Genomic DNA, 25,404 nt, shown 5'->3' with positions numbered 1-25,404 from the left:
TGAAGGTTAAACTATCCCCTCATTTTCCCCGCTCGTGTAAGATTGATCTACAGAGTGCATGGAAGGATGGGCGATGATGCTATTTTTCCGTCTCTTCGGATCGAAATGCTACGAACTGATCGACTCTCAGAGCCAAGTCATAACAAGCTTTCTATCCTGCACTACGGTCTAGTTTCTTTTCGTTCCTCTCATGAGTATTGGTTATGCATTTCTCTCACATATTCACCATCATTAGCTTGGGACTGGCTGTTCACGCTCAGACGTGTTGGGAGAACCTGATCTGCACTGGTCCACTCGACACCGCATTCCCAGGTCAATGGGAAGCCAACATCTTTGCTCCCGATTGTCGCACTGTCTTTCCAGTTTCAATCTTGTCTCTAGCTAATGCTTCCGTCATCTCGAAATGGCCTGGCTCTGCTCAAATCTCTGGCAACGGCTCAGCACTCGTCTTCGACTTTGGAAAAGAAGTAGGAGGTCTGGCCACAGTATCCTACGCAGCACAAGGTTCCGGAGCTCTAGGTCTAGCCTTTAGCGAAGCGAAGAACTGGATCGGCTTGTGGTCTGACTCATCCAATGGAAGGTTCCAAGCTGGCGATGGAGCCATCTATTCGAATTTCTCTGCTTCTGGCAACTACAGCTATACAACGGATAAAGCGCATCTTCGCGGAGGCTTTCGATACCTGACTCTGTTTCTGATCACCAATGAGACCGCATCTACCATTGACATCAACTATGTATCAGTAGAGATTGGCTTTCAACCCACTTGGAGCAATTTGCGCGCTTATTCTGGATATTTTGACTGCAGCGATGAAGATCTGAACAAGATCTGGTACAGTGGTGCGTACACTCTACAAACCAATTCCGTACCTGTGGATACCGGTCGTATCTTCGAGGCCAGTGGCTGGAACAACAGTGGCGCTCTTTCAAATGGCTCCACGGTCATCGTGGATGGAGCCAAAAGAGACAGGGCGGTGTGGCCAGGCGACATGGGTATTGCGGTCCCAGCGACCTTTGTCAGCATCGGAGATCTGGACAGCGTCAAGAATGCTCTGCAGACCATGTATGATCATCAGAATAAGGATTGGTCGTTCCCGGAGGCTGGACCGCCTTTACTGCAACAAGGCTCAGATACTTATCATATGTGGACTATGATTGGGACATACAATTATTTGTTGTATACCAACGATACTGAGTTTCTGGACAAGAACTGGGATCGCTACACGCACGCCATGGAGTATATCTACGGAAAGGTTCATCAGCCTTCGGGATTGCTCAATGTGACGGGCGTCCGCGATTGGGCTCGATGGCAGCAAGGCTTCAATAACAGTGAAACCAACATGATCTTGTATCATACACTGATCACTGGAGCTGAGCTCGCAACCTGGCAGGAAGACACCACAGGCCTCGCCCAAACATATACATCTCGCGCCACCAACCTCAGCACTGCAATAAACAAATACTGCTGGGACACCTCCTACGGCGCCTTCAAAGACAACGCCACAGACACAAACCTCCACCCCCAAGACGCCAACAGCATGGCCATCTACTTCGGCGTAGTGGCCCCTTCCTCTGCCTCCGCTCAAAGCATCTCCTCAAGACTCACGCACAATTGGACGCCCATTGGTGCCGAAAGCCCCGAATTGCCAAATAACATCTCTCCCTTCATTTCCTCTTTTGAGATCAACGCTCATTTCGTTGCTGGACAAGCGACGCGCGCTTTGGACTTGATACGCCGTAGTTGGGGCTGGTACCTGCATCATCCTAACGGCACGGGAAGCACAGTCATTGAAGGATACCTGACCAACGGCAGTTTTGCCTATCGCAACTCGAGAGGGTATAGCTATGATGAGAGTTATGTTTCCCACAGCCATGGGTGGTCTGCGGGACCTACTTCTGCGTTGACGAGTTATATCGTGGGTTTGGCTGTTAGTGGAAGAGTGGGCAGTACTTGGACGCTGAAACCACAGTTTGGAGATTTGGAGTATGCGCAGGCGGGCTTTGTGACGAGTTTGGGTAAGTTCAGTGCTGGGTGGAATGTCACTGGTGATGGGAGGGCATATTCTGTTTGGTGGAAGGTGCCGGAGGGGACGGTGGGTAAGGTTACGTTGCCTCCTTTGCCATCGGGTAAGACTGGTAAAATTACGATTGATGGGAAGAGCTTCAAGAACAAGAGTATTAGGAAGAAAGAGGGCTTGACTTTTGAAATCGGTGGAGGGAATCACAGTATCATTGTGGTGAGTAAGTGAAGGTCTCTCTGACAGGACTCCAGTAGACACAAATAAGTCGAGCTTCTTCTGAAACCGGATCCCGAGCATTGACATCCCATCTCCTGTACAACTCAAACGCCATGTGAAAAGCAATGTTCGTGCTGATTGCAGCGGTGCAATGTACTTCGTCATTCAAGTTGTGAATGTTGTCTTCACCAACAGCAACTACCACTCGAATACCGGTACCCTAAATCGATGCGCGAAGGAGATGGGCAGCCTCGACTGCGGACTCGAGATTGGGGTAGATGGCGATGGCAGCGATGCCTTTGGTACCATCGGTAGCCAGCATAGTGTGTGCTGCTCTGGCGAGCTCGACGGCAACGACGAGGGATTTGCCTGAGTCCGAAGGGCCCAGAATTAACCAGCTGGGTTTATGCAAGGCTTTGCGGTTCGAAGCGCGAAGTAGTGTTGCTTATGACATGCGTAGCGTTTTGATATCCATAAGTCGTAAAACCTCTCTAAATTTGGTTGCTGTCACGCCAGGACCAGACTACTTAGTGCAATCGTCCACTAGTACACCATCTTCATAGTCGTCGTCACAACTAGTGAGGTTTGATCTTAGCAGAAGGAACTTTAACGAGCGTAGGAGTTGGACACTAGTAGATTTACAGATTACTCTCGATTATATTAGTCTTTATGACCGGGAGTCCTGATCTTAACAAGTAGATATAATATGTTGACAACGACATGATATGTACATGTAAGCATGTTGCCATCGCCGATCGACCCGCTAGCATCGAACACCCTGAACACTTCCGACCCAACGCGTCGTCCACGACTGCGCGCAATCCTACTTGCTTGCTAAATCTGAGACACAGTGGCTCGGTCTACGAACGACGATGACCTAGTCATACCGTCTGCCGGAACGCGGCAGTATTCGCCAGAATGATGTCTCAGATGCATCACCATGCTCTTCCGGATGTGCTTGGCACCGTGACTCGACAATAAGTATGGCGCCGAACATGAGCTCACCACACTAGTTCGACACAAGCCATTGCAATTGTCCGCGCTCTTGTTCGTAGCCATAGAGAGTACTTGGCATACCTGGATATATCGACAACGTATCGAAATCGTAACGTCGTCAACGCTATACAACGTCTCGAATGTTCGCCGATCCTATGGAAGCATCTTTATGTGGCCCCAACCTCGCATCGCAATTAATCGACTCCAGCAGATATTGTGATCAAGGACGATAGTTCAGGGTGAATTCAGCCTACGGACAAGAAGGCGACACTGCGTTGACTCAAGTACGGCCTTGAGAAGCATTCTGAGGTAAACGACATGCAACTTGTTCTCAATGCCGAGAACCGCTGCATCACCGTTGACAAGCAGCTAGACGTGTCTGACCATTCGCTGATCCTTCAACGTCTGTTTCTCGGATCCTGGATTCCAGACTGCTGTTCCTCACAATGGACATGGCAGCTTTTAAGTTAAGTTTTTGATTGTGTCAGTCAATTCTTAACCGGCGCTCGTACCCCACCCAAATTTGGACATGACTCTTGTGTATTAGGACAACTGACAAGGTCTCGGCCATGGAGTTTCTGAATACTGTCAGCAGTAACGGCTTCTACTGCTACGCCTCGAGAGATGGAGCCGGAAATACATAGGGTAATACTGAGACATGAGAATCCTGAATACGGGCACTGCTTTGCTATATAAACATGGCCCCCTCACAACTCTTCACATCTCATCAGCTCGCTCCAACTTCACCACTCTCTTTAGCAGACTTACAACTATCCTCCAGTGCTTCGGTACTAGTCATTCTTTGGACCCCACCACAACCAACTATCTCATTCACTCTTTGAAACAACACACTTCTACCTCTTTCCGATACCCCTTATACCTTTTACTACTTACCTTATATCACCTCAATCCCACAAGATGCGTACCGCTTTCTCCACTGCCGTCGCAGCTCTTGCCGCTGTTGCAAGTGCCCAGTCGACCACCTCCATCGACGTCGACGCTATCTCTGTGGCCATTCCTACCTCCGTCTTTGTTCTCCCTGTCGTCTATGTCACTGCTGAGGGTGCTCCTACTTTGACCGCCACCACTCTGGCTTCTGCCGAGGCCACTCCCAGTAGCGACCCCAAAGCTACTGCTGTCTTCGACTCGCCTGCAGATGTCACTGCTGCCATCTCCTCTGCCTCTGAGGCTGCCCAGGCCTCTGCTACCGCTGTTGTCAAGCGTGACGGCACCTGTGTCCAGCAGCCTCTTGGTATCAGCCACGTCTCTCTTCCTGACACTGCCGCTGCTTTCGCTGCCGACCCCTGGTACAGCTTGCAGGCAACCACTGCTCAGGTCCCTGTCGGATTCGTCAACACTTTCACCGCCTTGACTGCCTCCAACTCTGCCGACCAGTATGTCGGATTCACCCTGATGAGCTCTTACGACCCTGCCTCATGCGCACAGAAGTGTTCTGCGATGAGTGGCTGCAACAGCTTCAACATCTACTTCGAACGCGACCCCCAGTACGACCCTTCGATTCTCGCCTGCGCCAACCCAGCCTCGACTGTCAATGTCAAGTGTGTCTTCTGGGGAGGCGCAGTGTCGTCTGCGAATGCCAACAACTTCGGTCAGATGAGAGATGGTTTCAACGTCGTTATTGCCGGCTCGAACGGATACATCGCATCCACTTTCGCTGCCAAGCTCGCCGCTCAGGCTACTGCTACTTCCAGCTCCTCTGCAGCTGCTTCGGCCACTGATGTCGCTGGTAACATTTACACCATCTACTACGGTTCCGACAGCACTCAGGGCGCCTACTCCAACGCTCAAGCAAGCAGCTCTTACACTGATTGCATGAACGCTTGCGATGCTGATGCTCAGTGTAATGCATTCACCTACGTGGGTGGCAGCAACGGTGTTGGCTCTGGTACCTGCTGGTTGAAGACTCAACTTGGCAACCCTTCGAGTGCTGGAAGCAACGTCCTGTCTGGCGTCCGTTCCGGCAAGGCCATCTCTTCATCCTCCAGCAGCGCTGTCTCGACCTCGTCATCTTCCAGCTCTTCGTCATCTTCGGCCTCCAAGACCTCGATTACTGCTTCATCGACTTCCTCCGGCTCCTCATCTTCCGTCTCTGCTACATCTACCAGCGCCCCTTCCTCATCATCGACGGGCACCGCCGCATCAGCCACCAAGACTACATCTTCCTCGTCTTCCTCAGTCAGCTCTACGGCCACTACCATGAACACGGTCACCAAGTCTGCATCTTCGTCGACCAGCAGCAGTGCCACCAGCACCAGCACTAGCAAGACATCGACCAGCACCACCACCACACCCACCCCTACTCCGACTCCTGCATCCAACTCCCAGAATTGCCCGAGTTACTTCTTCTTCTGGTGCTTGTTCTGATCGATCGACTATCAGCTTGAGCGTCTAAAGCGGTGGTCGATGCTGTTAAAACTATGTTCTATGACGATTGTCTTTTTGATGCAGGGGAGTTTGGATATATTTGAGTATTTCTGCAGCAACGGTGTGGTTTCTTGTCGATTGGCAAGGGTGTATATAGACGAATCTACCATCTTTTTTCTTCTTCTTCTTCACTCTTATTTAACATCTTTTCTTTCGTGATGTTGTTTCCTCATGTATCAGAGTGCTTATCTAGAACATGTCAGCTGTACGAAACCCACAACTGGGCCTTGCAGAAAACACGTTCTTCTCTCACGCACAAAAGGTGATATCGCAGGTGTAACCAGCACAGAGAACCGGATAGGTATGCATTTGAGAAGTTGAGCAAAAACATCAAACTCCCATTTATATGTTTTTTCTTGGACATCCAAGTCTGCAACATTTGATGTTGTGTATTTTCTTGATTGTCTTGGGTGTGAAAAGGGAGAGATTCTAGGCTATCTTTACATCTTCGATGAATTACTTACCTACCATTGCTTTCAAAAGCTCTGTGGGCATTGTTATAAGCTACTCTTGCAACGTCACCCTTTGCGGTGTGTGTCGGAAACCCACACTGGTGTTTGAGCCTGCTTGAAACACCTCTTTCTTCCTCTTTTAAAGTCAGGCATAATTTTTCCTTCTGATTGTGATTCGTTTGTTTGTCTGCCATTTATTCTCATCTAACCCCAATTCATCCAACCTTTTACTACACTAAACGCTCTCTTTCATGTAAGTTCTCAGCCTTTCCCTCTTTCAACAATAGAAGAGTGTTTATAATGAAGAGTACAGATTTCCCAATCCGGCAAGTTTACGCAAGCGTTCTTGCACCGCATCCACCAATGCGCTTTCCCTCTGCAACAACTGCATGACCTGCGCAATCTTTTGCTTTCTGAAATCGGCGGGTACGCGATTGATACTAGCACTCAAGTCCTGCGATGATTCCTGATCTTCAGTGTTGTCGGGGCGAGTTGGCGTCGACGGTTGCAGTGCTTTTTGCTGTTCGGTGGCTTCGTTTGCGCGGGCGATGAGGGTGCGTTGTAAAGTGTTGATGGCGGAGAGACGGGAAGTAAGATCGTCTGTTACGAGGCTGGCAGTGGAGGCGTCCGAATCGTTGGAAGATGGTGTTGCGGTTTCGCCTAGACTGCTCGACAAAGCAGAGACTTCGACCGCCCAAGCTTCCTCTTTGATGCTCAGTTCCTTGCCGCCCAATTCCTTGGCCATGCGTCTGCGCATAGCTTCCACCCTCTTCGCAAGTTCTTTGGACTTCGTTCGTGCATTGTTCATTCGTTCCTCAATTTTATCTTTGCCGACTAGACGGGGTTGCTCTGCATCTCCGGCGCCATCGTCATCGTCGCCAGTGACTGCCTCGGCGCGCTTGGAGATCTCATCTACTTGGCGAATCTGCTCGGAAAGTTCAGCGCGCATGCGCTCGCAGCGACGGAAGAGGTCTGCTGCTGCGGCGCCCAAGCGGCTTGTTTCGGTTGATAGCAAGCGATGGGCATCGGTGAGTAAATCTAGAGTGGCGGGGGAAAAGCGGACTTGGGTTTTTAGGTCTGCTTTTCTGAGTTGAGTGTTTCGTTGAACAGCGTTATCTAGGAAGGAAGGCAATGCGGAGGAAGCAGAGAAAGCTTCGGAAGGTTGGTATGGTTGACGAAGATCTGGAGCGGGAAGGGCCAGTGGTGCTTCGTCGGGAGCGAATGATGCGTAGAGCGATCGATCGAACGGGAGATCGAGAATTACGGCTTGAGGTTGAGATGAGGTTGCGGTCAGGACGAAGTGACCTAGATCAGAATCGACTATTGAGACACAAGCGGGAGCGGCTCCAGCATCTGCGGTACGTTTGAGGATTCGATCAACGGTGGACTTCTCGACATCAAACAGCACGTCGAGACGGAATGCAGCGCCCGAATCGCTGGGGTTGATGAGCTCGTCCTCAAGAGGAGCAATCCAAGACTCCAGGGAAATGTTGAAGATGCCTTCATTCGTACTGAGGAAGAAGCCGTAACGGCTAGTGGTGGTCGAAGTAAAGGTAGGCCATGAGGTCTCGGTCTCAGGAGTGGTCAAAGTTTCGACGAGAAGCAGTTCAGAAACAGATTCTTCTTCATCGAAACGACGTCGGAAAGCAGCACGTCTGGATGGTAGCCACTGAGCCTCGACACCATCAAGATCTAGACAAATGTGAACCTTGCCAGAAGCGGTAGCCAAGCACACTATGCCGACCGAAAGACCGTCGTGGCCAAGGAAGTCCTCTTGATCTTCTTCTTGCATCAGGGCAGCATCATCGAGACGGGGAGCGATAACAAAGATGTCGGTGATGTTGTCGTAGTCGGGTTCAGGGTTGAGAAAGAAGGGGCCTTGCAGCTTTGGAACAGCAGGAGGGTTGGCGGGACGCTGGTAAACCTCGAATTCGGCCAGAGTATCGATGTGGGAAACAACCAAAGGATCCTGGTTGTCAATATCGGCAAGCCATCTCTGCTGCTGATCGACAATGCGACGTTCCTCAGGGGTAGGATCTGATTGAGAGTTGACCTCTGCCTTTGCTACAACAGCAGTGGTCAGAGAAGGAATAGTGGTGGCAGTAGGCTCCCACTTGGAAGGCAGCAGAGGACAAAGAGCATAAACGTCTCCTTCGGTCATGGCGATCCAGAGGGTCATGGGAGACCAGCCGTGCTCGTCCGAGGTGGCCCTGGCGCCAAAGCAAGCAGCAGCGACCTCCATTTCGACCGAGTCAGGGGAGAAACCCTTGCTGGTACCGTATTTGCTCGCACTGAAATCCTGATCGGCAGAGGTGGCATTTGCGAGCTTCTTCAGATCCAGAGCGAGCTCGGGCTCGTCGAAAGAGGCGCGCGAATCGCGGTTGAGCTCCCATAGACGCACACACGCATCCTTGGTAACGGTGACCAAGCAGCTGCCCAGGTGACCTAGAGGATGCCAGATGGCAGAGACGACGGGAGGCTGTTCAAGGACATGTGCTGTCGGGCCTAGCTGGAAGGTCTTGATACGAAGGGGAGAGGCATCTTGGACGGAGAGGTGTGAAGAATCGGGCAAGGCGGCAATGTGAACGGTATGGTCGGTCAGAATTGCAAGGTAGTCGCCGTGGGGAGAGACGACGAGCTGCTTGATCTGAGTCGAGACGGGAGTCTTGAGGACTCTGTAGGACTGGTTGTCGCCTTCTTTGTCGGCATCCTTCAGCGAGACCAGATCAGACCAGCGGATCTCATTGCCGACCAGGACGAAGACCTCGGTTCCGCGGTGGGCGATGGTGCGCGTAGGACCGCGTGCTTCTGCCTTTGCGAGTTGATTGCGCAGAGACGACGGAGCTTTGGTGTCGGGGTTGCGCTGGAAGAGATTGAAGCCCGGCGAGGGAGCAGAGAGCCACGACGGAGTGTGGCCGACTACGCGTGCCATGGTCGGAGGGATGGGCGAGGTTGTCGTGCTTCGAGTGAGGTCGCGTGAAGAAAAGACGGAGCTTGTTGCCAAACATTCACTCTCAGTCGGGCCCATACCAGAAGCTTGGACCACCGACACCTTGAAAGCCTCTCAGTCGACACTATTTACTGTTTACTCTTACCACCACGCCCATCTGTTTGTCGCATCATCCTCCCACGCTGCGAGGATCATCATGGCAACCATGGCTGCCAACATCATGCTGCGCACCACATGCGACCGTCTGGATCGCCCAAGTTCATACACCGTCGCCAAGGCACGTCTACTTCGACCACCATCTACCTTTCCCAGCTAGTTCCTAACTATTTCCCAGAACCGTCGCAGATACAAGCGCGCTCCCGACGACGACACTCCTCAAGAAAAGACCCCCGAGCCCGAAGACAAACTCAAAGACGCAACCACTCTCTACGTCGGCAACCTCTCCTTCTACACCACCGAAGAGCAAATCCACGAACTCTTCTCAAAGTGCGGCGAGATCAAGCGCCTGATCATGGGTCTGGACCGCTTCCAAAAGACCCCTTGCGGCTTCTGCTTTGTCGAGTACTACACCCACCAGGACGCCCTCGATTGCTTAAAGTACATTGGCGGCACAAAGCTCGATGAGCGTATCATCCGTACAGATCTGGATGAGGGCTTCAACGAGGGCAGACAATACGGCCGTGGAAAGAGCGGTGGTCAGGTCAGAGACGAGTACCGTGAGGAGTTTGATCCTGGCAGAGGAGGCTACGGCAGAGCCATCAAGGAAGACTATGATGTCTACAACGACAACTACCGATGAGCTTCTATTCTTCCTCTGTCAACCGGCATTTCCACGGAGTCCTGGCGTTCGACGATTGCTTTCATGTTCTTTTTCCCTGTGCAGCTTCATCAAAAGGGACGCTGCCATTACTCTCCGAGCATCGACGACGAGTAGCCGTGCATCTATTTCGTATATCATTCCAACACTTTCGATACCCACTTTACCTTCCTTGTCTTTTTATTTCTTCACTTGTCTTTGCTTACTCTACAGCCTGTAGTACCTGCTTGACCCACCACACGTGAATCCTCGCATCTCCCGTCAACTCAGGGTGGAAGCTAGTGCCAAACACATTGCCCTGTCTCACAGCGACAATATCGCCCTCCTCGCCCAATTCCCTCGCTGTAGTCTTGTTGTCGTTCAACGCCTTTGCTCTTCCCGGCAAGCGCGCCATGACTTCGACATTGCCGATTGCCTTTCCCTTGGAGACTGCCTTGGCCGGCGCGACAACCGTATCGTCCAACTTGGCCTGTTCCTCTTGCACCCCCTCCCGTGTCTCTAGAATCTTCTCCACCACAGGCGCCCTGATAAACACACTCCTGAACGGCGTCGTGGTCGTAGCAAAAGCCTCCCCGCCCGCATCAACCAAAAACGGCAAGTCCAACGCTGCCTCGAAACTCTCCACCTGACGACCGAAATGGTTGCGGTTGACGCGTACATCCAAGCCTCCTATCAACTCCTGTCCAGTCTGCTTTGTGCGGTTTGCAGACTCGGCGAGCAAGATGAGTCCAGCGCAGGTTCCCCAGGTGGGCTTGCGTTCTGCTTTTACAAAGTCGCGCAGGGGTTCGAGGAGATTGGATCGTGCGGCCACCAGAGAGATTGTGGTGCTTTCGCCGCCGGGGAGGATCAAGGCGGCACAGGAGGATAGTTGAGCGGCTGTGCGTACTTCGATGAATGACCATTTTCGTTTCGGGGCCGAGGGTTCCGAGTCGATGTAAGTGGCTGCTTGGTGGAGGAGTTGGATGTGTTCGCTGAAGGCGCCTTGGAGGGCCAGCACTCCGATGGTGATTTCGGACATGATTGTTTTGCTGTGGTAATTGTGTGGTTTGAGAGGCGGATGGGATGAATTGGGGAGAAGTATGACACATTTCTTATCGATAACGGATTGTTGTGCTTCACCGCCTTTGGGGGATCGGCCCCGCCATCACCACTGCTTCACTAAACAGTGGACCCCCCGAGAGTTGGTCAGACCGTCAGATCTGATGTGTATATAAACTCCAAGCAGATCTGCTCGCCAGAGCTCAAAAAACACAAAAAAAAATGTCAGAATCAAATCTCCAAGGCCTTACCTGCTGGCTCATCGACACCCGTTCCCTCTGGCCAGGCCAAAACATAAAAGACGCAGTTAGTGCCATACATCTCTCGCCCTTTCCACCCAACAAAACACAACCTTTTTTTAATCCAGTCCAGGCATCTGATATCTTGCACCTTCTCTCCGCCGACGAAAAAGATGCAGTGCTCCGCAAAATGTTCATCGCGGATGCAAAAATGTCCTTGGCCTCCGCACTGCTAAAACGCCTCTACATCTCTCGCGCATTGGATATACCTTGGAAAGACGTCCGCATCACCCGCAAAGGAGACCCCAAACACGGTAAACCCTGCGCGGCACTCCCCAAAGACTGTTCCGTTGCTCTCGACTTCAACGTCTCGCATCAAAACGGCCTGGTATCGCTCATCGGCTGGAAAAGCACTCCAGGAAGCAGCACCTCCTCCTCCTCCTCGGCAGCAGAGCAAGTCCAAGTCGGCACCGATATCGTATGCGTAAACGAACGCGATGACTACCGCACTATCGACGCAGAAGGCTTCGACGCATGGATAGACATCTACACCGATATTTTCTCAGAGCAGGAGCGCTGGGATATGAAATACACACTCGATCACATCACCCTGCTCAACGGCCTCGTTCTCCCAGGATCATCACTCAATCGCCTAGATCGCTGTATCGACCGCAACAAACCACTATCCGTTACTCTGCCTTCTGGGGAACAGCACACCTTTTGTTCAGATCTGATTGTAGAAGCAAAGTTACGTCGCTTCTACTCCTTCTTTTGCTACAAAGAAGCTTTTATAAAACTGTCAGGGGAAGCGCTGCTGGCACCTTGGCTCACCGATCTCGAGTTTCAAAACGTAAAGTCGCCGTTACCAGGTACACAAGCACGATGCTCCACTCATGGGACCTGGGGAGAAAGAGTCACAGATGTGGAGGTGTTGTTGCATGGAAGCAAGGTCGAAGATGTGCAGATGACGTTGCAGGCGTTCGAGGAGGACTTTATGTTGGCGACAGCGGTGAAAGGGATGGAAATGATGCGAGTGCCAGAGTGGAAGAGGTTGGACTTGGATAGTGAGGTATTGGCGTTTGCTGCTTGAGAGCATTGCATAGCTGGTCACCACTCGACGGTCAATGTTAGATGCTTGCAATGACACGCATACAAGGGACAAATTCTGGTAGACGCGTCGTCGACATCAATCACAACACAAAGGAAAAGAGAAACGTTATGGGTTTGAATCGGAAAGTCCATACTATTTCTAGAGTTACAGACAACATTCTGTTTGGCATAATCAGGTCGTCGCAACAGACCAACAACCAAAGATACCCCATGTAAAAAAAAATCCGTAATGCCTATGAAACGCCAGGGTGTATTTTGCTTCACTTCAACTCGGCTTTTCTCGTGACTTGCTACTTCTGGAGTCAAATCATTTAAAGCTCATCGTGCTCACCCATGTCGCCCTCGCTGTCCATGAGACCGTCCTTGAGGACGGCAGCAGCCTCGCCAGCCTGCTCGACAACTGCATCCTTGACGGCACCGGCGACTCTAGCGGCGACACCCTCAGTGGCAGCCTCAGCCTGCTTGGGCATACCCTCAGTCTCGACGTCGTCGCTCTTGGCGTCAGCGGCAATCTTGTGGCTACCGTTCTCGGTGATGAAGGCGGCGAGGTCCTCGACGGTGCGGGCACCGCTGTACTCAATGGGCTCACCCTTGCCGTGAGCGGGGAAGAGCTTGATGGTGGGGAAACCTTGGATCTCGTCGGGGACGTCGTTGGTGGTGGCATCGACCTTTGCGATGGTGACCTTGTTGGAGTGGGGCTTGAACAGCTCACCGAGCTCCTCGTACTTGGGAGCAAGGGACTTGCAGTGACCGCACCAGGGGGCGTAGAACTCAACCAGAACATCCTTGTCGGCGTTCATGACAATCTCGTCGTAGTTCTTGGCGACAATGATGGTGACGGGGCCGTCGTTCTTCTTGGGGATGGGGTCGGACTTGATGCTGGGGTCGACCTTGCCAGCAGTGAATTCGTCGAGGAACTTGGCGATCTTCTTCTCGGAGAGGTCAGTGCCCTCGAAGGGGAACTTCTGGTTCTTCTGAGTGTCCTGAATGGCGAAGGCGGGCCACTTGCCGACCTCGAGGTTGAGGTTACCAGCGTGCTGGCCGAAGGCCTTGGCGTCGATGGTAGCAAAGTTGACCTTGCCCTTGTGCTTCTCGGCGACCGACTTGAGGGAGGCGGAAAGAGTCTCGCGCTCCTCGGGAGTCTCGGCGAAAATGTAGGCGAGAGGAATACCAGCCTGGGATTGCAGTGTCAGCTTTGCGCTCAAGGAGAGACTTCCACAATCGAACTTACAGCCATGTAGGTAGAGTAGGTCTCGGGGCCGACCTCACCGATCAGAGGAACGGAGGCAGTGTTGGCGAAGGTGGTGATGGCCTCCTTGGTGAACTTCTCGTCGAAGGTGTTCTTACCCTCGTCGAAGCTCTTGTAGAGAACGATCGAGGGTTGCTTGACACCCTCGGCCTTGGCCAAAGCGGCGTCGCTGGTGGCACCGAAAAGGAAGTTGTCGCGGAGGCCGTTGGCGGCAGCGGTGAAAGTTTCGTTGGAAGCCTTGTCGTCGGCGGCGAAGTAACCGACCAGGACGACCTTGTCGGCGGTCTTGAAGTCCTCAATGGTGGCCTTGTCGACGATGGAAACGGCGGGGAGGGACTGCTTGGTCATGTACGAGACGATGCTGTAGGATTGTCAGCTGGGCTCCGAGGTTGTGATGGTGACGGTAGAACGTACGCAGGGGCCTTGCGCTGGCCGCTGTAAGGGGAGACATTGTCGAGGCCTCTGAAGACCTTGAGGGTTGGGTAGCCCTCAACACCGTGGTCGCGGCAGAGGTCGGCCTCCTCGGTGCAGTCGATCTTGGCCAGGGCAATGTTCTTCTCCTTGAGGGTTGTGGCGGCCTCCTCGTACTCGGGTGCAAGAGCCTTGCAGTGTCCGCACCAGGGGGCGAAGACTGTGTGACGCTGTTAGATGTGCTGGTGGTAAAGTGGTCCTAGAAGCGGTGCTTACACTCTGCGAGGACGAGGTCGTTCTCCTCGACGAAACCCTTGAAGGTATCCTGCTTAAGGTCGACAACGTCGGAAGCGGCGGCCAGGGCGGCTGCGCCGAGCAGACCCAGAGCTGCGAAGTTGCGCATTGTGATGTGATGTGTGAAGAGGTAGTAGAACAAGAAACAGATCAAAGGACAAGCACAGGATAGAAAAGTGCAATGTCTGGTGAGTGCTTCGTAAGGAAGTTCGAGTCAAAGGAGACAGATCACCTTGAATGTGCTTGCTAAGCCGGCGAAGGGACCAACTGGCCTCTGACCGCGAAGCTTCGCGAACCCCGCCTTCTTCCAGACTTGCCCCTGGTTTCAGCTCGTGGTTAATCTATTCCATGCCTCGATATTGCATTGGCTATGATCGCTATAGCCTGATGTCGCTCACCGAGCAAGACTCATTCGATCATTGTGAAAGAGCAATGTATTCTTCTCCCAGAACTCCACACCATCAACTAAGAGAGGGGTATCTGGATTAAAAGAACCATTCATCTACGTGGACTCGGATACGGCCATCCGATAAGCAGCATGCCGCGGAGCTAAGAATCCAAAAGTCCAGAACACAACCATCAGCTCTCATCACAACCACCATCACCATCACATCTGAGACAATCACATCTCCTGTACCCAAACTTCCATCTTGCCCATCTCGACTCCATCTCTACCCGCCTGTTCTTTCGCAATCGTCGTCAACATTTCCAAATCGTCTTCATCTCCCATGGTAACCATGTCCCCCTCTTCATCTTTCATTTTCATCTTGAAACTTTCTTTACCTGCGTATCCGAACTTCTTGCGTATTTGTTCTACAAAGGCGTCGTAGGAAACGTCGGGTTGTATCATCACATAGCGTGTATCTGATGCAAACACCTTTACGCGTATTTTGCGAAGGGCTGCGGGAGCAGGTTGTGGTGCTGGTGGGATGGTAGGTGTGATCTCGTAGGGTAGTGCGTTTGTGATTGTGGTCTCGAGGAGAGCATGGAGAGCAGGGTCGTCTTTGAATGTTTGACTATCTTTTGATTCTTCTTCTTCTTGTGCGGATGTTTCGTCTTCTTCGGCGATGGAGCGAGGATACTCGCGCAGGGACTGCCCTCCTGATCGCGTGCGTTGATGATTGAAGGATGTCGGTTGTAGTTTCTCAGGCTCGGCGAGTGCTTGTCGCACCGCCGAGGCCACTGTATCCGGCGTATATACATCCGGTCGTAGGACGTGTGTGTCATCGTGTGTTTGATAAGAGTCCGAATGCCGATCGCTCTCAAGTCTTCTCTGTGGCTTTGAACGTGAAGATTGAGGGTCGCGCGCTCTGGGTCTCTCCGAAGCAGATCTTAGGGTTCCCAGCCGTGGCTTCTCTATTACCAGACTCGTTGTTGACGAGGATGCTTCAAAAGCAGCAAGTCCCAGATCCAGTTTCGCAGGTTTAGATGTTGATGGCCGGCTTTGATGCAGTCCTGTCGGCAGGCTTGCTGTGCTCTCGGTCGATCTGCGTTTGGTACTCGTTGTCGCCATCTGGGCCGCTCTTTCGGCTTCAGGTGGTGGAGTAGGTGGAAACATGTTTCTCTGAATAGGTGGCTCTGATTGTTGACGCGAGCGACTTGCGAGTCCGGTTCTGACGAGATTGATAGCCGCATATGATAGCTTTTCCTCGGGACGATCGTCTATCGCAAAGCTCGAGGCGGTCAGGTTACGTCGATGATCCAGATAGACCTGTTTAGTTCTATCTTGTGCCCGAACTAAAGTTGAGGTTCCGAGGTAGTTCTTGGACTTGATGTTTTTGACTTTGGCCTCATTTGGTCTGTACAGCATGCCTACTGGTATGGAGAATACAGTATAGCCCTGATTACTGTCAGCTACGACGGAAAATACTTTTCGATCGAAGACTTACCTCGGCCTGTTCACGTATCGCTTCGTCGATCACATCGTGGTCCGGTACAGCCTTCTCCTTGGATGCATAAAACAGATCCTGAAGACCAGCACTTCGCTGCTGAAGATAGATATAGCAGAGACCACGATTGAAGAGCGCCTCGCAAGAGTGAAGTTTGAACTTGAGACCCAATTGATCGTAGTCGATCCATCTGTTGCCACGGAGGTACAGTAGCGTGTCGTTGAAATTAGCCAGAGCCTCCTCGAAATCTCCCAGGAGAAAGTTGGAGACGCCCTGCTGGAAATAGGCTATGGCCATATACTGGTCAAAGTGGATTGCTCTCTGATAACATTGAACCTGGGACATGTCTGAGTATCGAACACGAGGACACAGCACGATATGATCGCTTACAGCTTGAGTATGCTCTCCTAGCGTCGCATGTATTACGGCGCAGTTGAAGAGTATCTTCGATGTGTCTGCGACCGTCATGAATGCTCGGAGAGCAGCATCGTATTCGTTGTAGTCGTAATGCTCCAAAGCTCGTACCCACGTCTCAATCTCCTTGATCGACTTATCAGCAGTGGCTCCCTCGAGCAAAAGTCAATGACTTACTTGTTTGAGTGACATGACTAAGAACAAGGGGCACGGTATAACTACACCAAAGCTAAAATCCACTCATGTGGATGGTTGCTCGACAATCGACAATTGTATAAGGAACAGAAAACCCGACAGGTCGGAATACGAAATTTCTTGGTCACAGGTCGAGAAGAAGATGCGCGTGCAGTGCTTGAATAGACAACTGAGGAGAGACACAGACTTACATGGACAGTTAGGGGATATAACATGCAGCTTTGAGCCGACCAAGAACAGTGTGCTACATCGTAAAGCGTGGGGTACTTGGGCGCTTGAGCGGGCGATCGCATTGGCTGGACGACGTCGAGAGACCAATCACGGAAAGCGATCATGCACTTGGCGAGGATGTATATCATGCAGGTCGATTCGGTTGGTGGGCGGCGCTTAAAACTGACACTTCAGTACATTGAAGTATGTGAAGAGATTGAGTCGAGGCGTTGGTTTCAATCCAAGACACTTGGCTGGCTTCGGATCCAAAGCGATTCTCCAATCGACTGTCACATCTTATACAAATCGTTGTAATTCGCGGAGACTGATAGCTTCCTTGGAGGATAAATTTCCACCGCAACGAAGTCGGTGTGTTTCCCAGACGGAGGTGTCCTGCCGGCATTGGGTGAACGCTGCGTTGGCATTATCATAACTCGTGATTCCAAGACAATAAGATCAAGCATGCTGCAGATATACTCAATGAAAGCGCGTATGTGCACGAGACTTTCATCTCTTTGCAACAGCTTAGAGCATGCCCTTTCCGACCTGCTCCGTCCTCTCTTCCCACACAGTCTTGCCCGAGCACGAGCAAACAGTCTTGTCGTTATCCCAGACGCCGGCACTTCTGGCAATGACACCAACAAGAGTGTCAGGATCCTCCTTGTCGAACTTGCCGTCTTGTTGTCTGGAGACGACTATGCTGCGGCCGATCATCTCCCAAATTTGGATAGGCTTGTCGAGGAAGACAGAAGCGATGCCGCTCTTGTTGACCTCGACGGTACCGAAGACACCTCTAGCAGACTGAGGCTTGCCCTCCTCTTTGGCACGTAGCATGTCCCAGATGGCACCGGTGTTTTCAGCGCCGCGCGAGATGTCGCCAGTCTCGCGAACGGTCGCGTGATATGTGCCAGGCGAGAGACCACGAATGGAGAGATCGATGATGGTCATGTTTGAAGAGACCTGGACCATGCGAATCAAACCGCGCACCTGATCCTTGACGGAGGAAGAGTGTGTTTCGAGAATGCAGACGGCAGCACTTTCGGACTTGCCCGAGCCTCGTAGAATAGCATCGCGACCGGTATCCTGGATAGCGGCAACAATGGCGGAAGGGGCAGCAGTACCATTTACTGAGATGAGCTGGTTTGGGAGGTCGGCCGAGACATTATGAATGCCTTGTGATCGCATTAGACAGGGAGGAAGTAGATGGAGGGGTAGCGAGAGCATGTACCGGGAAGCTTGTACAAGGACGTTGACACGTCTTTGATGCACGATTCACAGCTGAGAGGCACTGCGAAGGTTGTCTCGAACGGAGGAATCATGGCGGTGTATTGAATGTATTACGCAAGTCTATGAGAGAAATAAAAGACAACATGGTGGATGGTCTTGTTAATGGCAAGAGAGCGAGCCGGTTGCGCCTTCCGTGATTTCAAAGCGGCCCCGGTCGGTCTTCATTCAGCCTTGGCACATCTTTTGTCCATCGAGAAGTTACTCGACTGCGCATATCGCATTGGAGGGCAATTGCAACACACACATTCCTCCCCGAGTATACGACACCTCGAACCATTCTGGTCCCCCTTCGCAGACAATCAGCGTCCCATCAGCGCGCACCTGTACCCTCACCGAAACACCACCCAGGCCACCGAGCCTTCACCAATTCACAATGTCGCAATACGTCGGAAAGGTACACCACAGCCCTGAATAGAATGTGAAAAAAGAGCAAGGAGCTGAGAATTACTAGACAAACCTCGCCTACTCGCGCGCATGGCACCTCATCGATGTAGGCGCTGACCCCCGTCCCCTCGGCCGCATCGCCTCGCAAATCGCCATTACCCTCATGGGCAAGCACAAGCCCATCTGGGACCCCTCGACCGACTGCGGAGACTATGTTGTTGCCGTCGGTCTTCACGACCTGCACACCACCGGAAAGAAGCGCTATCAGAAGAAGTACTACAGCCACACCACCCGTCCTGGTAGCTTGAAGGAGATTACCATGGACCGCATGATGGAGAAGTGGGGTGGCTCAGAGGTCTTGAGGAGAGCTGTCAGGGGTATGTTGCCCAAGAACAGACTGAGAGATGACCGTATGGCTAGGCTGAAGAGTGAGTTTCTGCACAAAAGCACACGAACGGGACAATTCCTAATCACTACCTCTGCAGTGTTCGAGGGTACCGCTCACCCCTACAAGCAAAACATCATGAAGGACTACACCCGTCCTTCAATAGCACAGCAACCCGAGGTCAAGGTTGCCTTTGCTCAGCAGAAGCAGCAATAGTCGCATTGCAGCCCCTGTATTATTTAGCATCTTACTTTTCTTCACGGCGTCAAGGAAAAATCTTTCACACGGGGTGTTATTGGTTTGTTTGAAATTCCCGTTCTCTGTATCAGAACCATGTAGATATAACCCGCGCTGTATTGCCAGCCTACTTTTAACGCCCAGCACAAAAAAAAATTATATATCATCCTTCATGTCATGAAACGCCCTCTATCACTCCCGAACCCAATCCACGATCGATTTACAGCTTGGCCTTGGGATCCTTTCGCGACACACGGCAGTGAATCAGACCGTTGGGGTCGCTTTGAGGGGCGTACACCTCAGCGTCCTTGCCGTTGTTCTTCAAGCCCTTGAACCAGCTGAGGTCAACCTCAAAGTAATGCTTGTTGGGCAGAGTGTACTCGATGTCCGTCGTATCGGGGGCAGCAACGAGGATCTGGTTGCACATGTTGTACATGGTGGCTTGCACACTAGGACTGTTCTCCTTTGCGAAGGTGTCGATGGTGATTTGTCTGGCAGCCTCGTAGCACTTGTTGAATTTGTCCTGCTCCTTGCGGACCTGCTCGACATTTTTGAACTGCTTCCATTGCCATGAGTTTTGGACTTCGGTGCTGAGAATGCGGTCCCAGGTTTCGGGCAGTCTGGTGTACTCGTCTCTGTGGAAGCCGTAGAAGGCAGAACCGGTGCTCTTGAGGACCAGGAGGCCGTCGATGCCGGACTTGACGGTGATGCCTTGACCGCGTCTTGCGACAACCTCGACAGTGCGTTTGTCGGTACCATCGCGGAGGAAAGAGTGAGGGTGGTCTTTGCCGTCGACAGTCATGCGACTCCAGCGGTGAACAATGATCTTGACATGTGCGACGTGAATGTGGCTGTAAGTGTCGATGAAGTGTTGGCCGAGGATAGAAGCGAAGAGCTCAGGAGGGTCGACGGGGTTCTGCTTGGCAAGTACGTAGACGGTCTGCTTCTGAGTATCGGTTGCGACGACGGGCGAGTTGTCTGCCTTGGTGTAGCTGCAGTTTATTAGAAGGACGCACGAAACACCTTGATGTTCGGTACGACTTACGACTCCTCGATGTCACCCTCGAGAAGGGTGCAGACAGTCATCTCGGTGACATGCTGAAGACCATTTTCCTCGCGGCGGACCTTGAATAGGCGGACATTGTCCTTGCCATAGCGTGCATAGCTGAGTTGCGAGTGAGACATGGTTGGATAAATTGTGCTAGAAGACTTGGGAGGTATGTCGGGGGAGCAGACGGCAGAAATGATTCAAGTACTGCAAGGACAGGTACAGATGGACTACTGATGACTACAAACCAGACTCGAGACGACGGGGAGATTCAGGTAGATATAAAGATGGGCGATAGAGCTTATCACTTGTGCTGGGCGGGTGCGCCCGCAGAGAGTAACGGGATTTGAAGTACCTGGCCGGCCCTGTCTATCGGCGATGGCCGACGTGAACAGGTGGGAGTGTCCGGTCGACAGACGATTGTATTCGACAGCAGCGAAGCAATCGTGAAGAGTGGAGAAGGTCAGGAGATGGTCAATTGCATGATGCATCAGAGCATGAAGATTCCAAACTCAACTCAGACGGTGACAGAAGGAGGAAGGGGCAGCAATTTTGGCGGAGAAGGAGTTCGCCAAAGGGAAGTCGCGGCGGGGACAGCAAGAGTGGGGACTCAGTTGGAGGCTCGAAACACATGCAGATGCTGAAACGGCCTTGGCACTTGTACATGATTGCATCAACAGGGACCGCTCTATAGCCCGTAGCTAGCAGCCAACATCGCCGCCGTCGTATACAGACATCCGGTCACCGCGACGGAGCTGATGCGCTCTCTGCACCTCGTAGCTGCCGCTGCCGGCTCTCGACACACGCCCCATGACTAGACAGACGTGGTCGTTATGCCGCCCATGACACGGCCCACGGCGCATTCTGTGACCGGCCACACCAACGATCAATCCCTCTTGCCGCCTCAGTTCAAGGACAATCGCTCTCACTCGGCTACCAGTCTGGTCTCCAAGACACTTCCCCCAGGCAGCTTCTCCACCGAACTGCGACCCACCGTCTCACGAGTTGAGAATGCCCGCATCGACTTCTCTACCTTCGATGTTGATCAATCTGCGTCCGCCGTGACCACCGAACAACGTCTTGCCGAATACCGCGACAAGATCGAGAAGGAGACAAAGATCAAAATTGGCAGCGAGAATCTGCTCGAGGCTCTCAACACAAAGAATGCGAAACAAAGTCGCGACCAGCGCCGCCTGGTCGAGTCGGAGCTCAACACTTCGAATCGCAAGATTGCTCAACTGAAGCTACACCTTGAGGCTGAACTACAGCGCCAGAAGGAATCTGCTGTCAGTCCTGCCAACCGTCTCTCCTTCGCTATTCCACAAAGATCTCCTTCCAACCTTACCCTGCTCCAAAATGCCGAACCGGATGACCTGGACCCGGAGTCCGAGTCGCCCACATATATCCTGGCAGAGATTCTACAGGCCCTCGAGATTGAGGATATGAAGCCTGACTACTACGTGAGCCACGCAAATGAGTTGGTGGGCCTGTTCAAACGGCATCCTGCGCTGAAATATGATTTGGCGTGGTCCATTTTCGGTCTGCGTATGCAGATGATGCTTCTCAGCGATAGTCGCGAGGTTATTGCTGCAGGTTATCGCGTTTTGCGACATGCCATAACCGATCGCAAATCATTACAAACCATTCGAGCCCATCACACAGACTTTCTCGTCATCCTCTCGTTGGTCAAGGAAGCCAAGGCCATGGTCGAGAGAGAGCAGGCATTGAAACTCATCCGCGCTTTCCTTGATGTCAAAGACGGTGTCCACGAAGTCGCGCCGTCCGTCGTCCGAATCATAGTCGCTATTGCCGAACACCCAGAGGATCGCCTTCGTTCAATATCCATCATGACCTTGGCCGAGCTGCTCATACGTAGTCCTGATCTTGTCGTCGCTGCTGGCGGTATCGGCACTCTGGCTGACGCCATGGGCAACGGTGCCTACCAGGCTCCAGAAACACTAGCTTCGGTCTTTCTACATCTGCTCGATCTACCAGCGCGGAGAGGTCTCTTACGCTCTGGTTTCGAGCTCAGTCTTCCATTCGCGGCTTTCACTGAATCTCCGACCTCGAGCGCTCACGAGGATCGCATGAAATCGAGTGCGAAAGTGGTAGCAGCGTTATTCAAGAGCTGGGCCGGTATTATGACAATATCCTTGCATGACTTCCTGCCAGCTCGCTCTGTGGTGTCTTCCTTGTTAATCGACGCCGCGTCGGTGAGGTCAATCGTACTTGAGCTTCTCTTTGACATCCTTCGCATCAAGCCCCCATCTTGGTCTTCCTCTTTCTTAGCAGGCAGACGACTGACTACATATGGTCGCGTTACCAACCTCAAAGCGAATGACCATCACAAGCCTACCAGCAGCGACCCTGAAGAAGCCTCGAAGAGGATGAGTTTGATAGAACACTTTTCTGCAGTCGTTTTGACAATCCTCTTACGAGTTGGTCTATTACCAGCATTGATGCACGCTGAACGTGACGCACCAAATCTTGCTCTCAAGCGAAAAACGACATTACTGATCGGTGAGGTGTTGAAGCTTGCGAACCAGCTACTGCCTAGTGAATGGAGCGCTGAACTCCAAGTGCTACCAGATCTGTTCCACCAAGCGACGGCGTTTGGTCAAGACGAACGATCGCAGGCTGTAGCTACAGTATATCAAGTCGACAGTGTTAATCGCACATTATATCGATCTGTGGGCGGAGGGCCGGGTGTCAAATCTACACGTGCCGACGAATTTGAGCCCATCAAGTCTGCAGAGCAACCGAAGGTGCAGATGAGCGCCAACATGGATGAAGCACAATTCAGGGGACTACTCATGGAGTGTCAAGTCTTGAATACCGTCAACTACACCAAATGGAGATGGGATCTGATCCAACCCATGATTGAGGGACCCCTGACCAACTCACGGAGATTAGACGAGGCGATGAAGGCGACAAAATTCGTCCATCGTCTACTGGGTTTCCTTCGACCATTTAAATACAGATTCTCAGACGCAAAGAACACGAAGCCAAACCAACGTTATGTCAGAACTGGGTGTTCGCTTGTCCGCACGCTACTCATGACTCCAGAGGGCACAAAGTATCTCGCTGACAACAAGATGTTGCGACAGATTGCAGAATGTTTGGCTCAGTTCGACCGTATGAGTGGGATCACATCTACAACGCCACTCTTCTCTCCGGACAGACTGGCAGACACACTGGTAGGTGGTTACTTCGCCATTCTCGGTGTTCTTTGCAGCGACCAGAAAGGACTACAAATGATGGAACGATGGAAGATCATCAACATGTTCTATCACATCGTTGAGCTCAGAGGCAGAGACGATCTGATCATGGCTTTACTCACGAATCTGGACTATACTCTAGACAGCCATCCTCGCATCATTCTTTCGAAGGCCATGATCTCAGGGTCCAGAGACGTCCGCATAGCCGCTACGAGGATACTACGCAAGTACGCCATCAGACCGCTAGATGCTGGCCCAAAATCAAGCGGCAGTGGAGAATGCGCTGCGTGGGCGATCCGCTTGTTGGTGACACAACTCTACGACCCTGAGATCGAGGTCTGCGAAATTGCCATCAAAATCCTCGAGGAGGCTTGCAACGATAACAACTCACTTGAGTACGTTGTAAAATGCCGACCAGCACTGGACCACCTCGGCGAAATCGGTGCACCTCTTCTGCTCCGCTTCTTGTCTACTTCGGTTGGTTATCACTATCTTGATGGTCTCGATTACATCACGAAAGAGATGGACGACTGGTTCCTCGGCCGCAATGACACCTACGTGACTCTGGTCGAGGCCTCGCTCGCGCGCGCTCTAGCCGACATACCCGAGAAAGCAGTCTCGATGTTCGAAGAAACGCCCGTGCCACAAGACTTCGGCCTTGTCCCTCCACACTTCTATCGCGAACTCACACGCACCGCAGAAGGCTGCGAGCTGCTAAAAACAAAGGGTCATTTTGAAGAATTCGTAGCTACGATACAGGATTTCGGTATGGAAGAGGAAGATGCAGAGACGATCATCAAAATCAAGGGTTGTCTTTGGGCGGTGGGCAATGTAGGATCCATGGAGTTGGGAGCACCATTCCTGGAGCAATCGTATGTCACACAGCACATCATCGAGATCGCAGAGAAGTCTGAGGTGTTGACTTTGCGAGGAACTGCTTTCTTTGTGCTAGGTCTGATTTCTAGATCTTTGCATGGTCAGGAGATCCTAGCAAGTCATCATTGGAATGGCACGGTCAATATGTTGGGGGAAAGTTTGGGGTATTGTCTACCCCTTGACTTTACCAAACTCTTCAACATTCGACAATGGGGACCCACACACCCATCCCCATCGACCCTGACCTCTCCCTCGGGCCACCTACACACTTCCCCTTCCCTCACCAAACCTCCTACCACCACTCTCCTTCCCACTACTACCTCACCACAAACGACCGAAATCCTCAAAGCAGTAATCAAACTCGGCAACACTGTTCTCTCCAACAAAGCCGCCGCAGATCTCAATCTTCTGAAACAGAAGAAAGCTGCAGGTCTACGCAGTCCAGTGGTCTTTAAGCAAGTTTTGGAGGTGTTGAGTGGACACAAATACAAATTGCCGGCGTGCAGATTTGTGTTTGATCTTTTTGATCGGGGAGTGTTGAGGAGGTTGGTGCTTGATGAGGATGAGAGCGACGAAGAGGTTGAAGAAAGTAGTGACGAAGGGGAGGGAGCGGGCATGGGAGGAGGGTTCCAGGGGGCTTTTGGGGGCGGTGCGGTGGTGGCTGCTTGAGCAGGTGTCGTTGCATTGCAAAAGGTATTTGGGTCGATCGAGAGGTTGACAAAAAAAAGGCGTTTTTGGAGTTCTTCTCGGTACATTTATGGTGTCTGGTGGTGGGCTTGAGCGATGAAGCATAGTCGTTAAGATATGGTGCTGTTTTGGAAGAATGGGATGTAGGCGATCATTTGCCTTCTGCCTCTTACTTTGTAGAACCGTCTGCAAAGAAACGATCTCACGTGTCTTGTCATTTGTCGGGTGCCTCCTTCCACTTTCTCGATTTTCGATTTCGAGTCCTTCGTGCATAGTCTTTACATCGGCTGGAACCGCTATACACCAACAACTCTTCAATCTACAACTCTCCAACAGCTC

The 25,404-nt window shown here is 52.0% G+C and overlaps 12 protein-coding genes across 12 annotated transcripts; 6 read left to right on the top strand and 6 right to left on the bottom strand.

Annotated features, from left to right (window-relative positions):
• Positions 1-203: 203 nt before the first annotated feature.
• M436DRAFT_68512 (Six-hairpin glycosidase) lies at positions 204-2,246 on the top strand (the record flags this gene model as incomplete). The annotated part of the gene is made up of 1 exon (XM_013576721.1): positions 204-2,246. The coding sequence occupies one exon, from the start codon at positions 204-206 to the stop codon at positions 2,244-2,246; it is 2,043 nt and encodes a 680-aa protein (XP_013432175.1).
• Positions 2,247-4,460: 2,214 nt separating this feature from the next.
• Positions 4,461-4,904, top strand: M436DRAFT_29325 (uncharacterized protein; the record flags this gene model as incomplete). Its single annotated transcript, XM_013576077.1, has 1 exon — positions 4,461-4,904. A coding segment is annotated over one exon (444 nt), but the record flags the coding sequence as incomplete, so codon positions are not given.
• A 1,518-nt stretch (positions 4,905-6,422) lies between these two features.
• On the bottom strand, positions 6,423-9,059 carry M436DRAFT_77194 (uncharacterized protein; the record flags this gene model as incomplete). The annotated part of the gene is made up of 1 exon (XM_013576863.1): positions 6,423-9,059. The coding sequence occupies one exon, from the start codon at positions 9,057-9,059 to the stop codon at positions 6,423-6,425; it is 2,637 nt and encodes an 878-aa protein (XP_013432317.1).
• A 214-nt stretch (positions 9,060-9,273) lies between these two features.
• M436DRAFT_68510 (RNA-binding domain-containing protein) lies at positions 9,274-9,876 on the top strand (the record flags this gene model as incomplete). Its single annotated transcript, XM_013576720.1, has 2 exons — positions 9,274-9,354; positions 9,412-9,876. 2 exons carry the CDS (start codon positions 9,274-9,276, stop codon positions 9,874-9,876), a joined length of 546 nt encoding a protein of 181 aa, XP_013432174.1.
• Positions 9,877-10,096: 220 nt separating this feature from the next.
• Positions 10,097-10,912, bottom strand: M436DRAFT_59309 (SNO glutamine amidotransferase; the record flags this gene model as incomplete). The annotated part of the gene is made up of 1 exon (XM_013576565.1): positions 10,097-10,912. One exon carries the CDS (start codon positions 10,910-10,912, stop codon positions 10,097-10,099), a length of 816 nt encoding a protein of 271 aa, XP_013432019.1.
• A 242-nt stretch (positions 10,913-11,154) lies between these two features.
• On the top strand, positions 11,155-12,261 carry M436DRAFT_35627 (uncharacterized protein; the record flags this gene model as incomplete). Its single annotated transcript, XM_013576249.1, has 2 exons — positions 11,155-11,242; positions 11,300-12,261. 2 exons carry the CDS (start codon positions 11,155-11,157, stop codon positions 12,259-12,261), a joined length of 1,050 nt encoding a protein of 349 aa, XP_013431703.1.
• A 331-nt stretch (positions 12,262-12,592) lies between these two features.
• On the bottom strand, positions 12,593-14,344 carry M436DRAFT_59307 (protein disulfide-isomerase; the record flags this gene model as incomplete). Its single annotated transcript, XM_013576564.1, has 4 exons — positions 12,593-13,456; positions 13,513-13,891; positions 13,945-14,161; positions 14,218-14,344. 4 exons carry the CDS (start codon positions 14,342-14,344, stop codon positions 12,593-12,595), a joined length of 1,587 nt encoding a protein of 528 aa, XP_013432018.1.
• A 513-nt stretch (positions 14,345-14,857) lies between these two features.
• On the bottom strand, positions 14,858-16,730 carry M436DRAFT_59306 (uncharacterized protein; the record flags this gene model as incomplete). Its single annotated transcript, XM_013576563.1, has 4 exons — positions 14,858-16,075; positions 16,125-16,460; positions 16,515-16,664; positions 16,716-16,730. 4 exons carry the CDS (start codon positions 16,728-16,730, stop codon positions 14,858-14,860), a joined length of 1,719 nt encoding a protein of 572 aa, XP_013432017.1.
• A 738-nt stretch (positions 16,731-17,468) lies between these two features.
• Positions 17,469-18,262, bottom strand: M436DRAFT_34841 (Cu,Zn superoxide dismutase-like protein; the record flags this gene model as incomplete). The annotated part of the gene is made up of 2 exons (XM_013576114.1): positions 17,469-18,115; positions 18,172-18,262. The coding sequence occupies 2 exons, from the start codon at positions 18,260-18,262 to the stop codon at positions 17,469-17,471; spliced, it is 738 nt and encodes a 245-aa protein (XP_013431568.1).
• A 341-nt stretch (positions 18,263-18,603) lies between these two features.
• Positions 18,604-19,206, top strand: M436DRAFT_18396 (ribosomal protein L13; the record flags this gene model as incomplete). The annotated part of the gene is made up of 3 exons (XM_013576062.1): positions 18,604-18,624; positions 18,682-19,042; positions 19,100-19,206. Coding segments are annotated over 3 exons (489 nt in total), but the record flags the coding sequence as incomplete, so codon positions are not given.
• Positions 19,207-19,456: 250 nt separating this feature from the next.
• On the bottom strand, positions 19,457-20,421 carry M436DRAFT_68503 (uricase; the record flags this gene model as incomplete). Its single annotated transcript, XM_013576719.1, has 2 exons — positions 19,457-20,228; positions 20,282-20,421. 2 exons carry the CDS (start codon positions 20,419-20,421, stop codon positions 19,457-19,459), a joined length of 912 nt encoding a protein of 303 aa, XP_013432173.1.
• Positions 20,422-21,117: 696 nt separating this feature from the next.
• M436DRAFT_36963 (uncharacterized protein) lies at positions 21,118-25,047 on the top strand (the record flags this gene model as incomplete). Its single annotated transcript, XM_013576504.1, has 1 exon — positions 21,118-25,047. The coding sequence occupies one exon, from the start codon at positions 21,118-21,120 to the stop codon at positions 25,045-25,047; it is 3,930 nt and encodes a 1,309-aa protein (XP_013431958.1).
• Positions 25,048-25,404: the final 357 nt, after the last annotated feature.

The sequence above is a fragment of the Aureobasidium namibiae genome, assembly GCF_000721765.1.
Source record: "Aureobasidium namibiae CBS 147.97 unplaced genomic scaffold scaffold_1, whole genome shotgun sequence".
NCBI lineage: Eukaryota > Fungi > Ascomycota > Dothideomycetes > Dothideales > Saccotheciaceae > Aureobasidium > Aureobasidium namibiae.
This window is presented reverse-complemented; position numbering and strand designations above follow the sequence as displayed.